The sequence below is a fragment of the Aquarana catesbeiana genome, linkage group LG07 (assembly GCF_042186555.1).
Source record: "Aquarana catesbeiana isolate 2022-GZ linkage group LG07, ASM4218655v1, whole genome shotgun sequence".
In the NCBI taxonomy this organism is placed as follows: Eukaryota; Metazoa; Chordata; class Amphibia; order Anura; family Ranidae; genus Aquarana; species Aquarana catesbeiana.
This window is the reverse complement of record NC_133330.1, coordinates 38,967,244-38,981,837: the sequence shown is the minus strand read 5'-3', so window position 1 is coordinate 38,981,837 and position 14,594 is coordinate 38,967,244. Positions and strand designations below refer to the sequence as shown.

Here is a 14,594-nt window from a genome sequence, read left to right as displayed (position 1 = left end):
CACGTGCGCCGCTGCATGGCCGGGGAGTGGCTGTGCGTGGCTAGCAGCCGCGATCGCTCAATGTAAACAGACAGATCCCCGTTCTGTCAAGGGAGTAGAGAGTGATCGTCTGTTCCTAGTGATTAGGAACAGCGATCTCTCTCCTCCTCCAGTCAGTCAGTCAGTCCCCCCCCCCCACAGTTATAAACACCTCCCAGGGAACACATTTAATCCCTTGATTGCCCCCTAGTGTTAGCCCCTTCTCTGCCAGTGAGAACTATACAGTATTCAGTGCATTGTTATAGCACTGATCGCTGTACAAATGTCATTGGTCCCAAAAAAGTGGCAAAAGTGTCCGATCTGTCAGCTGCAATGTCGCAGTCCCGCTAAAAATCGCTCATTGCTGCCATTACCAGTGAAAAAAAAAATACCATAAATCTATTCCCTACTTTGTAGACTCTATAACTTTTAACTCTATAACCAATCTATATACGCTTATTGCGATTTTTTTTTACCAAAAATATGTAGAAGAACACATATAGGCCTAAACTGATGAAGACATTTTTTTTTTTTTATATTTATTACAGTAAAAAATATTGCTGGGTTTTTTTTCAAAATTGTTGCTCTTTTTTGTTTATGGCGCAAAAAGTAAAAACCGCAGAGGTGATCAAATACCACTAAAAGGAAGCTCTATTTGTGGGGAAAAAAGGACGTCAATTTTGTTTGGGTACAGCGTCGCACGACTGCGCAGGTACTTAATTTTGTGTTTAAGGGTCGCCCTGCTGCAGTAAATGTACGTGTGGCTGTCCTTAACCGCCTTCGGACTAGCCGCCGCAGTTTTACTGTGGCAGGTTGGCTCCGCTGCGCGAAATCACGTAGCTGTACGTGATCTCGCGAGGTCAGGATAGCAGACGTGCGCGCGTGCCCGCCGTGAGCTCCGTGAGTCCAACCGCGGGTCCTACGGTTTCGATGTCCATGGGGATACCCGCAATCGTCTCACAGAGAGGAAGAACGGGGAAATTCTGATGTAAACAAGCATTTCCCAGTTCTGCCTAGTGACAGGACACTGATCACCGCTTCCTGTAATCGGGAGCGGTGATCAGTGTCGTGTCACACATAGCCCCCCCCCCACCCCCCACAGTTAGAATCATTCCCTAGGACACACTTTACCCCTGCAGAGCCCCCTCCTGGTTAACCCCTTCACTGCCAGTCACATTTACACAGTAATCAGTGCATTTTTAATCGCACTGCTCGCTGTATAAATGTGAATGGTCCCAAAATAGCACCAAAAGTGTCCGATCTGTCTGCCATAATGTCACAGTCACGATAAAAATCGCTGATTGCCGCCATTACTAGTAAAAAAAAATTATTAATAAAAATGCCATAAAACTATCCCCTATTTTGTAGACGCTATAACTTTTGTGCAAACCAATCAATAAACGCTTATTGCGATTTTTTTTCTTACCAAAAATATGTAGAAGAATACGTATCGGCCTAAACTGAAGGAAAAAAAATTTTTTTATATATTTTTTGGGGATATTTATCATAGCAAAAAGTTAAAAATATTGTCACTGTTTTTTTGTTTATAGCGCAAAAAATAAAAACCGCAGAGGTGATCAAATACCACCAAAAGAAAGCTCTATTTGTGGGGAAAAAAGGACGTCAATTTTGTTTGGGAGCAACGTCGCACGAGCGCGCAATTGTCAGTTAAAGCGGCGCAGTGCCGACTCGCAAAAAGTGCTCTGGTCAGGAAGGGGGCAAATCCTTCCGGGGGTGAAGTGGTTAAGCGGTTAAAACCGCATTGCATTTAGGCTGCATATATGTAAATGGCCTCCATAGAAAACAATGTTATTTGATTCGTTGTGTGATTCCATGCTTTCTGAAACATATAAAGTCGCATCAGTGTGAACCAGGGCTAATCGGTGGTTTTCAACCTTCCCGCGCAAGTGGACTCAAGTGTGGCACCTGACATCATGGCTGTACATAACATGCTATGAATGTAATGCTACAAAAATCTGTCAGACTTTGCAGACATGTAACAGGAGATGGTCAGAGACTGCAGGCATGCTACAAATGATGGTCAGAGACTACAGGTGTGCTACAAATGATGGTCAGAGATTACGGGCATGCTACAAATGATGGTCAGAGACTACGGGCGTGCTACAAATGATGGTCAGAGACTATGGGCATGCTACAAATGATGGTCAGAGACTACGGGCATGCCACAAAGGATGGTCAGAGGCTACGGGCATGCTACAAAAGGATGGTCAGAGACTACGGGCATGCTACAAATGATGGTCAGAGATTACGGGCATGGTACAAAGGATGGTCAAAGACTATGGGCATGCTACAAATGATGGTCAGAGAATGAGGACGTGATGTTGGAGTTGTTGGCAACTGGGGAGTCATAGACTAGAGACACATTATATCAGTCTGCTAGAGATACTGTTTTTACAGCCCTTTTATAAATCAATACACATGCTACAAAGGATGGTCAGAGACTATGGGCATGCTACAAATGATGGTCAGAGACTACGGGCATGCCACAAAGGATGGTCAGAGATTACAGGCATGCTACAAATGATGGTCAGAGACTACGGGCATGCCACAAAGGATGGTCAGAGAATGAGGACGTGATGTTGGAGTTGTTGGCAACTGGGGAGTCATAGACTAGAGACACATTATATCAGTCTGCTAGAGATACTGTTTTTACAGCCCTTTTATAAATCAATACACATGCTACAAAGGATGGTCAGAGACTATGGGCATGCTACAAATGATGGTCAGAGACTACGGGCATGCCACAAAGGATGGTCAGAGATTACAGGCATGCTACAAATGATGGTCAGAGACTATTGGCATGCCACAAAGGATGGTCAGAGACTACGGGCATGCCACAAAGGATGGTCAGAGACTACGGGCATGCTACAAAAGGATGGTCAGAGACTACAGGCTTGCCACAAAGGATGGTCAGAGACTACGGGCATGCCACAAAGGATGGTCAGAGACTACGGGCATGCTACAAAGGATGGTCAGAGACTACGGCCATGCCACAAAGGATGGTCAGAGACTACGGGCATGCCACAAAGGATGGTCAGAGACTACAGGCAAGTTACAAAGGATGGTCAGAGACTACGGACAACTTACAAATGCTGGTCAGAGACTACGGGCATGCTACAGATGCTGGTTAGAGACTACGGGCATGCTACAAATGATGGTCAGAGAATGAGGACGTGATGTTGGAGTTGTTGGCAACTGGGGAGTCATAGACTAGAGACACATTATATCAGTCTGCTAGAGATACTGTTTTTACAGCCCTTTTATAAATCAATACACATGCTACAAAGGATGGTCAGAGACTACGGGCATGCCACAAAGGATGGTCAGAGATTACGGGCATGCTACAAATGATGGTCAGAGACTACGGGCATGCCACAAAGGATGGTCAGAGACTACGGGCATGCTACAAATGATGATCAGAGACTACGGGCGTGCTACAAATGATGGTCAGAGCCTACGGGCGTGCTACAAATGATGGTCAGAGCCTGCGGGCGTGCTACAAATGATGGTCAGAGACTACGGGCGTGCCACAAAGGATGGTCAGAGACTACGGGCATGCTACAAAGGATGGTCAGAGACTATGGGCATGCTACAAATGATGGTCAGAGACTACAGGCATGCCACAAAGGATGGTCAGAGATTACGGGCATGCTACAAATGATGGTCAGAGACTATGGGCATGCTACAAATGATGGTCAGAGACTACGGGCATGCCACAAAGGATGGTCAGAGACTACGGGCATGCCACAAAGGATGGTCAGAGACTACGGGCATGCTACAAATGATGGTCAGAGACTACGGGCATGCCACAAAGGATGGTCAGAGACTACAGGCAAGTTACAAAGGATGGTCAGAGACTACGGGCAACTTACAAATGCTGGTCAGAGACTACGGGCATGCTACAAATGATGGTCAGAGAATGAGGACGTGATGTTGGAGTTGTTGGCAACTGGGGAGTCATAGACTAGAGACACATTATATGAGTCTGCTAGAGATACTGTTTTTACAGCCCTTTTATAAATCAATACACCGACAATGTGCTCCCTTCAGACTCCTTAAAAGTGATTTGTGCAACATTTGATATTTCTTTCAGTAGGCTCATTGTAAAAGATCAGAAGGAAAAAACACTAAAAGTGAAAAAGCATAGGCAGCACATAAAAAGAGGGATACTGGGGAAGAATTAAAATACACTGTTTAACCATTAGAACCCAGAATATCTTTCCCTCGCTGGCCTCAATAAGCACCTAGGCAAGGTAAAGTGATTACTGTCTGCAGGGACCCCTAGGGGCCACACAAGAAGTAGCAAAGGGCTGATGAGCGAGTAGCTTAGGTATTTCTTTAAAGCCGGCCATAGACAGATCGAAATTCAGCAAGTTTTACTGAAATTGTTGATGAGGAAATTGAGCCATTTTCTTTCCTTCAAGCCATGGTTATGGACTGCTTAACCCCTTCCTGCCAATCGCCTCTGGGCGGGCTCTTTAAGAGTTCTAAAAGCCGGGGGGGGGGGGGGGGGGGGGGGGCATTCGGGTCATGTGACCACTGTGATTGGCTGTCACAGCGATCAAATGATCTGAAAGCACCCAATCGCAAGTATGCATCGGGAGCTTGCTGGTCCCCTCCGGCTTACCCACCTGCCGAAAGGCCACAAATATGCGTACTGTCAGCGCCAAGGGGTTAAGCATTGCTGCCACCTAACAATAATTATTGTGTATATTTCATGGCCAAGTTTAATTCCCCCATTGTTTTTATATTATCTTATAATCTACTTGTCTGCCATACTTGTGATCTGGTTTCAATACTTCAAGTCACTGACTTAGAACAAGTATAGAACTCAGAAGTTCTTCTTTTAATTTGCTGAATGCTTGTTTCTGAGTTAAATTATTTTTGGGCAGACACAGCCAGGGAACTGGCATTTTCCAAAGGGTAGTTGGGTTGAGGGCGCCTCTGGATTCGAAAAAGTTTTACAGATTGGAAAAGTCTCAATCTTTAATATCATAATGTAAGGAAAAGTCAGTCTTGTGACATAAATACAGTGACTAGGCTGATGCTTAGACCACAATACCACCAACCATTGGGGGGGTATTGGGTGAAAGCTTAATAGAAGATAATAGAAAGCTAAGGGTCAGCCAGACAATGGAATGTGTTAAAATCTTTACCATACCTAAGCTGGCCATAGATGGATCGAAAATGGGCAGGTTGGTTGTACTGAAGTCGATATATCAGTTGACTACAGTACAACCAGCCTGTTGGGTTTTTTCTTTGGATCACTGCCGGCAGTGATCATTGTATTCTGCCAGCAGTGCAGAGGAGGGATTCCTCCATCAATATGGTCAGTGTGGTTGAAGGAAAGAAAATGTCTTACTGTATGGCCTTCCCTAATCATTTGACTGATCATTCCTTTGGTGCTCCAATATCTTCTGCTCCTTCTTTGTACCAATGCAGGAGGACACTTGGGAGAAAAGGACAGAAGGTTGTCCCCCATAACAGAAAGTCCCTGAACAAGAACCTTCACAAAATGATTACTGGGTATTATTTTAATCGAAGCCTCAAATTTTAAGATACTGAAAATGACTTTTAAATTGACATGTTAACATTGAGGCTCGGTTCACACTGGTGCGATGCGGGAAACCCTTCGAATTAAGTGCGGGTTCCTACATCGCACCTGAACCGCCGGCGGTTCACACTGCCTTTTGCGAACCGCAAGGTTTAGGAGTGTGTCTATGGGAATGTTTGACCATTCTTCCAGAAGTGCATTTGTGAGGTCAGGCACTGATGTTGGACGAGAAGGCCTGGCTCACAGTCTTCGCTCTAATTCTTCCCAATGGTGTTCTATCGGGTTGATGTCAGGAATCTGTGCAGGCCAGTCAAGTTCCTCTACCCCAAACTCATCCATGTCTTTATGGACCTTGCTTTGTGCACTGGTCCAAATCATTTGGTGGAGGGGGGATTATGGTGTGAGGTTGGCTTTCAGGGGTTGGGCTTGGCCCCTTAGTTCCAGTGATGGGAACTATTAAGGCGTCAGCATACCAAGACATTTTGGACAATTTTTCATGCTCCCAACTTTGTGGGAACAGTTTGGGGGTGGCCCCTTCCTGTTCCAACATGACTGCGCACCAGTGCACAAAGCAAAGTCCATAAAGACATGGATTAGCGGGTTTGGGGTGGAGAACCTTGACTGGCCTGCACAGAGTCCTGACCTCAACCCAATAGAACACCTTTGGGATGAATTGGAGCAGAGACTGCAAGCCAGGCCTTCTCATCCAACATCAGTGCCTGACCTCACAAATGTGCTTCTGGAAGAATGGTCAAACATTCCCATAGACACAATCCTAAACCTTGAGGACAGCCTTCCCGGAAAAGTTGAAGCTGTTATAGCTGCAAAGGGTGGACCAACCCGATATTGAACCCTACAGACTAAGACTGGGATGCCATTAAAGTTCATGTGCGTGTAAAGGCAGGTGTCCCAATACTTTTGGCAATATAGTGTATATTTTTTTAATATACTACTCCTATATTCTACTCTCTATTTTATTCTATTCTGTTTCCTGTATTCTATTATATATTCTATTCTATAATATATTCTATTTTTTTTATTCTATTCTGTGTTCTATTCTATATTATGTTCTATTCTATTTTATATTCTTTTCTATTTTCTATTCTGTTCTATATTTTATTCTATGTTCTGTTCTATTCTATTCTATTTTCTATTCTGTTCTATATTCCATTCTATGTTCTATTCTATTTTACATTCTATTCTATTTTACATTCTATTCTATTCTATTTTATATTCTGTTCTATATTTTATTCTGTTCTATATTCTATTCTATGTTCTGTTCTATTTTATATTCTATTCTATATTCTATTATATTCTTTAGTTTATTTTATATTTTTCTGTATATTCTAAATTCCTTTGTTTCCTCTTCCCTCTTTTCTTTCATTTCCTCATTCGGCTCTCTATTTTTCTCTTTCCTTTCTTCCTTTTCCTCCTCACTTTCCATTTATTTTAAGTATTTAAATATGTAAAGGAATTTGTAATCCACTGGAGCTTTCTCTCTAATCTGCATTCTTCGACCCTAGCCTTCTGCCTTGTTTTATGTATCCACCCCATTGGCTTTTATTGTGTGAGCCTGGCTGTGCCCCGAATATCTTGTTCATAGGTGTGCGCAGCCTCTTGCATTAGGGTGTGCACCCCAAAGCTCAAATACATATGCATGTGTATATGTACTGATGGTGTCAGTAGGGCAGTGGACAGTGTCAGTAGTTTTATTTTTATTCTTTTTAAAGTATTTTATTTTGTAACATTTTTTTTAGGGATGAAATATCAGTGGTCTAAACAGGGGGGAACACCTGGCACACCCTGTGCGCACGCCTATGATCTTGTTTGTAGATTAATAATAAAACACGAGTACGTTACTTTTCCACTCCGCGATACCAAGGTCCAGGTTTTCAAAGGAATCGTCGTATTTCTCCGCAGGCGGGTCAGGGTCCGAGTCCTGGTATTCTTCTAGGTACGGATGTGCCAGACATTCGGTAGCAGATAACCTTTTCTCTGGGTCCAGTTCCAGCATTTTCTCCAGCAAATCAATCTCTGGTGAGACAGGAAGGAAATCCGTCAGCTACCTGTCTAGATTGTAAATGCCAATTCAAATATTGACTGCGGGAGACTCATGTTGATTTGAAGGGTGATTCTGTGCACAGCTGCACGGTGCGATCACGTATTTCAGTTTTAAGGCACTTTTTGCCTCAATTCAGGAAACTTTTCTCAAAGATAAGTGTCTTTATGTGACTGTTATTTTCAAATCTCATTGAACTCCGCTCAAAATATTTATCACTTTTTTTTTTTTTTTTTAATTCAATATCCTTATATCATAGCTCCAACTGTCCCGGATTTCGAGGGACTGTCCCTAATTTGGAACAAAGACCCTCTGTCCCTCTTTCCCCCTCATTTGTCCCTCATTCTGGTCTCATCTATGTAGTTGTATATAAAATGCACTATTTAACTTTCAAAAAGTGTTTCCCAGAGCTAAACCTTTCATCCAATTTCTAAATGGTTGCATTTGTAAATATCAAAAGCCAATATAAAGGAATAGTAGTGGTAAAAAAAAAGCACTTAAATTCTCCTTTAACCACTTGCCGATCGCCGCACGCCGATATACGTCAGCACAATGGCAGCGGCGGGCAAATGGGCGTACCTGTACGTCCCCTTTAATTGGTGGGTCTATTGGGCGCGGGTGCGCCCGCCGTGTACAGTGTGACCATGCATGCGGGTCCCGCGGACTCGATGTCCGCCGGTGTCCCGCAATCATATCACGGAGCCGCAGAACGGGGAGATGCCTATGTAAACAAGGCATTTCCCCATTCTGCCTAGTGACATGACAGAGATCACTGCTCCCTGTAATCGGGAGCGGTGATCGCTGTCATGTTGTAGTGCGCCCCCCCCCCACAGTTAGAATCACTCCCTAGGACACACTTAACCCCTTGATCGCCCCCTAGTGTTTAAAGTGGAGTTTCACCCAAAAATGGAACTTCCACTTTTTGGATCCCCCCCCTCCCCTCCGGTGTCACATTTGGCACCTTTCAGGGGGGAGGAGGGAGCAGATACCTGTCTAATACAGGTATTTGCTCCCACTTCCTAGCATAGATGACCGCGGCGCTATGCCACTTCTGGCGCCTACCCCGTCCTTCCCCGCTGTATTCTGGGAGACACACAGGTCCCAGAACACAGCAGGGACCTGAGAGGACGCGCAGCGCGACTCACGCATGCGCAGTAGGGAGCCAGGAAGTGAAGCCCCACGGCTTCACCTCCTTATTCCCTTACCAAGGATGGCGGCAACAGCAGCCGAGAGCCGAAAGACGGATTGGCTTCGGCTGCCGACATCACGGGCTCCCTGGACAGGTAAGTGTCCATATATTAAAAGTCAGCAGCTGCAGTATTTGTAGCTGCTGGCTTTTAATATTTTTTTCAGCGAACCTTCGCTTTAACTCCTTCCCTGCCAGTGTCATTTACACAGGAATCAGTGCATGTTTATAGCACTGATCGCTGTATAAATGACAATGGTCCGAAAATAGTGTCAAAAGTGTCCGATGTGTCCGCCATAATGTCGCAGTCATGATAAAAATCGCAGATCGCCGCCATTACTATAAAAAAAAAGAAAATAAATAAAAATGCCATAAATCCATCCCCCATTTTGTAGACGCTATAACTTTTGCGCAAACCAATCAATATATGCTTATTGCGGGTTTTTTTACCAAAAATATGTAGAAGAATACATATCGGCCTAAACTGAGGAAAAGAAAAAGGTTTTTTTTATATATTTTTGGGGGATATTTGTTATAGCAAAAAGTAAAAAATATTGCTTTTTTTTCAAAGTTGTCGCTGTTTTTTTGTTTATAGCGCAAAAAAATAAAAACCGCAGAGGTGATCAAATACCACCAAAAGAAAGCTCTATTTGTGGGAAAAAAAAGGACATCAATTTTGTTTCGGTGTAACGTCGCACGACCGCGCAATATTCAGTTAAAGCGACGCAGTACCGAATCGCAAAAAGTGCTCTGGTCAGGAAGGGGGTAAAATCTTCCGGGGCTGAAGCGGTTAAGGGGGCGTGGCAGGGGGTGTGTCCTATGCCTATATACTCTTGCTAATAGGTGTTCCTCGTTCCCATCTCAAAAAGTTGGGAGGTGTGCTTATATTGTTGTGCCAGTTTTGTGAGTTGAGTTTATTGTTTTCAATGTACAAAGTATTAAGTGCAGAACACAGAAGATATTTTGCAATGGATGTCACTATCTTCATCCATTTCAGATGGGATTTCCAGTTCCCCATTATCAGATTATAATGCACAATGTTGTGCAGGAGAAGAAACTCCTATTCCAACAGTACAGTTATTTCAATACAAGTTCACTTTAATAATCGTTTTTCTTTATCTGGGGCACTTTTCTTCTTTCCCTAACAAATGTATTTACTTTTGGCTTAAAAAAACTTCCCCTGGGTTTCGGCCTTCATTTTTTTTTTTTTTTAAACCACATATAGATTTCACTGACTTTTTATTGTGATCTGTAAGCCATGTGACCACCTCCATCCCTTCCCTAGTATAGCATGAGAGAAATATGGGGACTGACCCTCGGGTTCACTGACCTGGAACAAGTATGAGGATTAGAAAAGTCAGAAGACCTGATTTCCATACTTGTCCTGGAATGGTGACTCTAGATTCAAGTACTGAAACAAGATGATGCCATGACAGCCAGGTAACTAGCACTTTCATAAGCAGGGGGCTGCAATGGCAGCCTCCATGACTCCCATGACAGGTAATTGTACTGTTGGAGAAGCCTAACCCCTAAACCAGTGATGGCGAACCTTGGCACCCCAGATGTTTTAGAACTACATTTCCCATGACGCTCTGGAACTCTGCAGTGTAGTGGAGCATCATGGGAAATGTAGTTCCAAAACATCTGGGGTGCCAAGGTTCTCCATCACTGCCCTAAACTAACTACCCTCTCACCACACCCGTGCAGTGCCGGGACAAGGTCATTTAGCGCCCTGGGCAAAGATGCCAAACTGCACCCCCATCCCTACAGTAAACCATTGCGCCCAAGGCAGGTGGCCCTCTCGTCCACCCCTTGTCCTGGCCCTGCCCCCATGTACACAATATTACCAAAAGTATTGGGACACCTGCATTTACATGCACATGATCTTTAATGGCATCCCAGTCTTAGTCCATAGGGTTCAATGAGTTGGCCCACCCTTTGCCGCTATAACAGCTTCAACTCTTCTGGGAAGGCTGTCCACAAGGTTTAGGAGTGTGTCTATGGTAATGTTTGACCATTCTTCCAGAAGTGCATTTGTGTGGTCAGGCACTGATGTTGGATGACAAGGCCTGGTTCGCAGTCTCCGCTCTAATTCATCCAAAAGGTGTTCTATCGGGTTGAGGTCAGGGCAAGTTCCTCCACCCCAAACTCGCTTATCCATTTCTTTTCGGACCTTGCTTTGTGCATGGGTCCAAATCATTTGATGGAAGGGTGATTATGGTGTGGAGTTGTTTTTCAGGGGTTGGACTTGGCCACTTAGTTCCAGTAAAGGGAATTCTTAAGGTGTCAGCATACCAAGACATTTTGGACATTTTCATGCTCCCAACTTTGTGGGAACAGTTTGGGGGTGGCCCCTTCCTGTTCCAACATGAGTGTGCACCAGTGCACAAAGAAAGGTCCATAAAGACATGGATGAGCCAGTTTGGGGTAGAAGAACTTGACTGGCGTGCACAGAGTCCTGGCCTAGAACACCTTTGGGATGAATTAGAACAGAGACTGCGAGCCAGGCCTTCTTGTGCACATCAATGCCTGACCTCACAAATGTGCTTCTGGAAGAATGGTCAAACATTCCCATAGACACACTCCTAAACCTTGTGGACGGCCTTCCCAGAAGATTTGAAGTTGTTATAGCTGCAAAGGGTGGGCCAACTCAATACTGAACCCTACGGACTAAGACTGGGATGCGATTAAAGTTCATGTGCGTGTATAGGCAGGCGTCCCAATACATTTGGTAATATAGTGTATACTTACTTCTTGAATTGGTTGGCTGTGGATCACCTGAATCTATAGAGCCTCTGGTCAAAGTTTTTATTTCTGGCCACATCTGCATGGTCAATCTCTATAGGCCAGTGGTCATCAACCCTGTCCTCAGGGCCCACTAACAGGCCAGGTTTGCAAGATAACTGAAATACATCACAGGTGATATAATTCGCTGCTCAGTGATTGCAGTATTCTAGTCTGCATCTCACCAAGGTAATACATAAAAGCTGGCCTGTTAGTGGGCCCTGAGGACAGGGTTGATGACCACTGCTAGGCCTCTGTTGAGGCATCTCACAAGATGGGGGTTCAACTGCTCAGGTGGAAAGAAGATTTAAGTCAAAGGCTCTTCAGATTCCATTGGGCCACAGCTTTCAGATTTAGGTAAGTAGGCATCTGAGGATGGGGGGGGGGGGTTACTTTAGTTGGGTAGGCCAAAGGGATTATTATACTTTCTATGAAAGTACAGTTATCATTTAATATGTATGTAAAGCCACAACTTCTCTTTTAGTTTTGGATAGAGTAGGGACTGGTCCTGCTGGATTTTGTCTTTGCTGTACTGGGTAGATTTATCCTCTCGATTTGTCCTGGCTACCACTATCCTGGAATTTTTTATCTAATTTTTGCAGTTGTCACTATACAAAGAGGTGAGGAGAAATCTTCCAGTGGGGACATCTGTTCTGATGACAGTTGTCTAGGATCTAGGAGAATTTTCCCTCTTACTTCCTGTATGGTGCATAGGACAAGCAGTGAAGGGAAACCTCTATAGCAGGATAAATACAGCAAAAATGAACTTGCACAGATTTTAATGGTTCAATACCCAATCCAAAACTAAAAGAAAAGTTTGGCTATACACACACTTTAAGTAATAGACTGTGGGAATAATGCTGGATATGGACATTTCTGACAAGGTCCTGGGTACACCTGTGACACAATATAAAAAAAAAAAGAGGAAGGAACTATGCAAATACCCAAATATTACAGTAAGGTGAATTTAGAAAACATCAAGACAGGGCACTCCCAGTTCACAGATGATCTACTAATTCGTGCTATTATGGGTGGATAAAGGGTTGTCTCATTGGGCAGTTTTCATACCTAGTGCGTTCATTGTCGGGAAAACCTCTTTAAAATTCTTCTTTTGCTTGTATGGTAGCATTTTTAAATAGTCTTGAGCCTGTAAAAAGAAATAAAGGGTTGCAAATAATAATCGAATTGGCAAGTACTAAAAGATGTTTGGTTAAAAAAAACAAAAACTGTATATTAACTGATTTTTTTATTAGCCTAAAAAAAAAAATCTATGTCAAAAGAAACTTCTAATGAGAAAAAATGGAAGCTGCCATTGCTTATTTCTTCACATAAAAATGTGACTTGCCCAGCAGTCATATTGCCCCCCACACTTGCAGAAAAGGACAAGTAATATGCCTTTGCTCTAACTTTCCCGATCTGTGTACCTGTTCCAAGTCAACAACTTATAAAATATTAAAGCCAGAGACTACCAGGAAATTAGCATTTTCGGGAGGAAGTATGCAAGGAGCTTTCAGGATTCTTTAAGTTTAAGAAAATCTGTCACATTCAGGGCAAAGTGTTAGGTTTATTTGTAAGGACAACCCAACCCACTAATACAAACCTTCACCACTCTCCCCTGCCATTCTGTTCTTCTATGAAAACATAACAAATTCCCCTGATGATGTCATATATGACGAAACGTGTAGGGTGGCGCCACACACACACGTTACCACGCATGCGCAGCCGGCATGGGCCATTTTAGTTACTGGAGGAAGACTCTGTTCCCTTCTACGGCAGTTTTATGACATGTCTTTTATTACCTGCTAAATTGTAAGTGCATTTTTTCTCTTTTTAAATGCAGATCACGTTACAGTATTGCACTATGAGGAGCCTTTTTATTTTATATACTCTATGATCCATCTCAAGCCTTTTGGGCTAAGCCGGGTAATGGAGGAGTCCCTGTGTACTAGCAAAGTGAACTGTGCCAGTGTCACCATTCCATCCTTTGCCATAGAGCTTGTTCCTGCTGTTTAAATGAGTGTACATTGATCTTTACGATGACTCTAACCAGGGGGTCACTGGCATTTCAGGAAGCCTCTGGTATTTGGTATCACCTCAGCTATCCTAACAGCCACTTTTCAGCTTCATCACTGAGTGTGGGACTCTTCTTCTCCTTTTTATTTTATCAATGTTCACCTTTTTCATTCCTCTGGTGGTTTACATCAATGTTCTCACAGTTTGTGATTTTGGACATTTATGGACACTATTTAAAGTGCAAACAACACTGTTTTGTTTACTTTATCGTTTTTTCTATGTTCAATTTAAGTAATTCACTTTAAGCATTGTTGCAATTTACATATCATTTATGGCCACTGTCTAGTTTATATGCACTGCACTTTTTTTGGATCTTTATAGAACACTACAAGTACCTGGTTCTTCTGGGTATAGGGGGAGTATGTGATCTCCCTCCAGGATGCAGCGTTTGCACCTCCAGCAGCCAATCGTCCCAAACACCTCCATTTTAAGACTAGATGCAAAATTATGGCCACAGAGGGGCAGCCTACATACCTAGCCAACGTCGATCTGTAGAACATATAAGTACTTACATGTTTGCTTTCCATCTTGCTGATTAACGATGGTTGGGGACTTCCTATTACCTCAATAATTTTGTTCAGTTCATCAAAATCTGAATGTACATTAAGTAAACAATTATTCCACAACACATACAGAGAAAAGCCTCTTTTTCCGCATTTTAAAGAAAAACTATAATGGTTTTAGGTCATGATTTGACACTATTGTGTCTTGTAGTGACGTACGAGTTAGTTGGCAAGATGTGCCACAGAGTTCAGTCCCCCAGGACATCAGCACTCCTGGAAGGGACTGTTTGAGAAGATATTTTGGTGGAGCATTTCTCTTCAATGGGAAGGTTTTTGGAGGTGCAGGCAACAGGAGAGGTGAATTTTTACTTTGGTACTGCTTTTTTTAAGCTAGTT

The 14,594-nt window shown here is 43.3% G+C and overlaps 1 protein-coding gene across 1 annotated transcript in view; it reads right to left on the bottom strand.

Moving 5' to 3' along the window:
- Positions 1 to 14,594, bottom strand: part of LOC141102953 (mitogen-activated protein kinase 14-like) — a 54,034-nt gene that overhangs the window by 1,208 nt on the left and 38,232 nt on the right. Inside the window, exons 9-11 of the mRNA XM_073592013.1 lie at positions 14,208 to 14,287; positions 12,691 to 12,769; positions 7,454 to 7,627 (exon numbers count right to left, since the gene is read on the bottom strand). Of these exons, the coding sequence (XP_073448114.1) occupies positions 7,454 to 7,627; positions 12,691 to 12,769; positions 14,208 to 14,287 (333 nt within the window). The remainder of the gene's footprint in view (positions 1 to 7,453; positions 7,628 to 12,690; positions 12,770 to 14,207; positions 14,288 to 14,594) is intronic.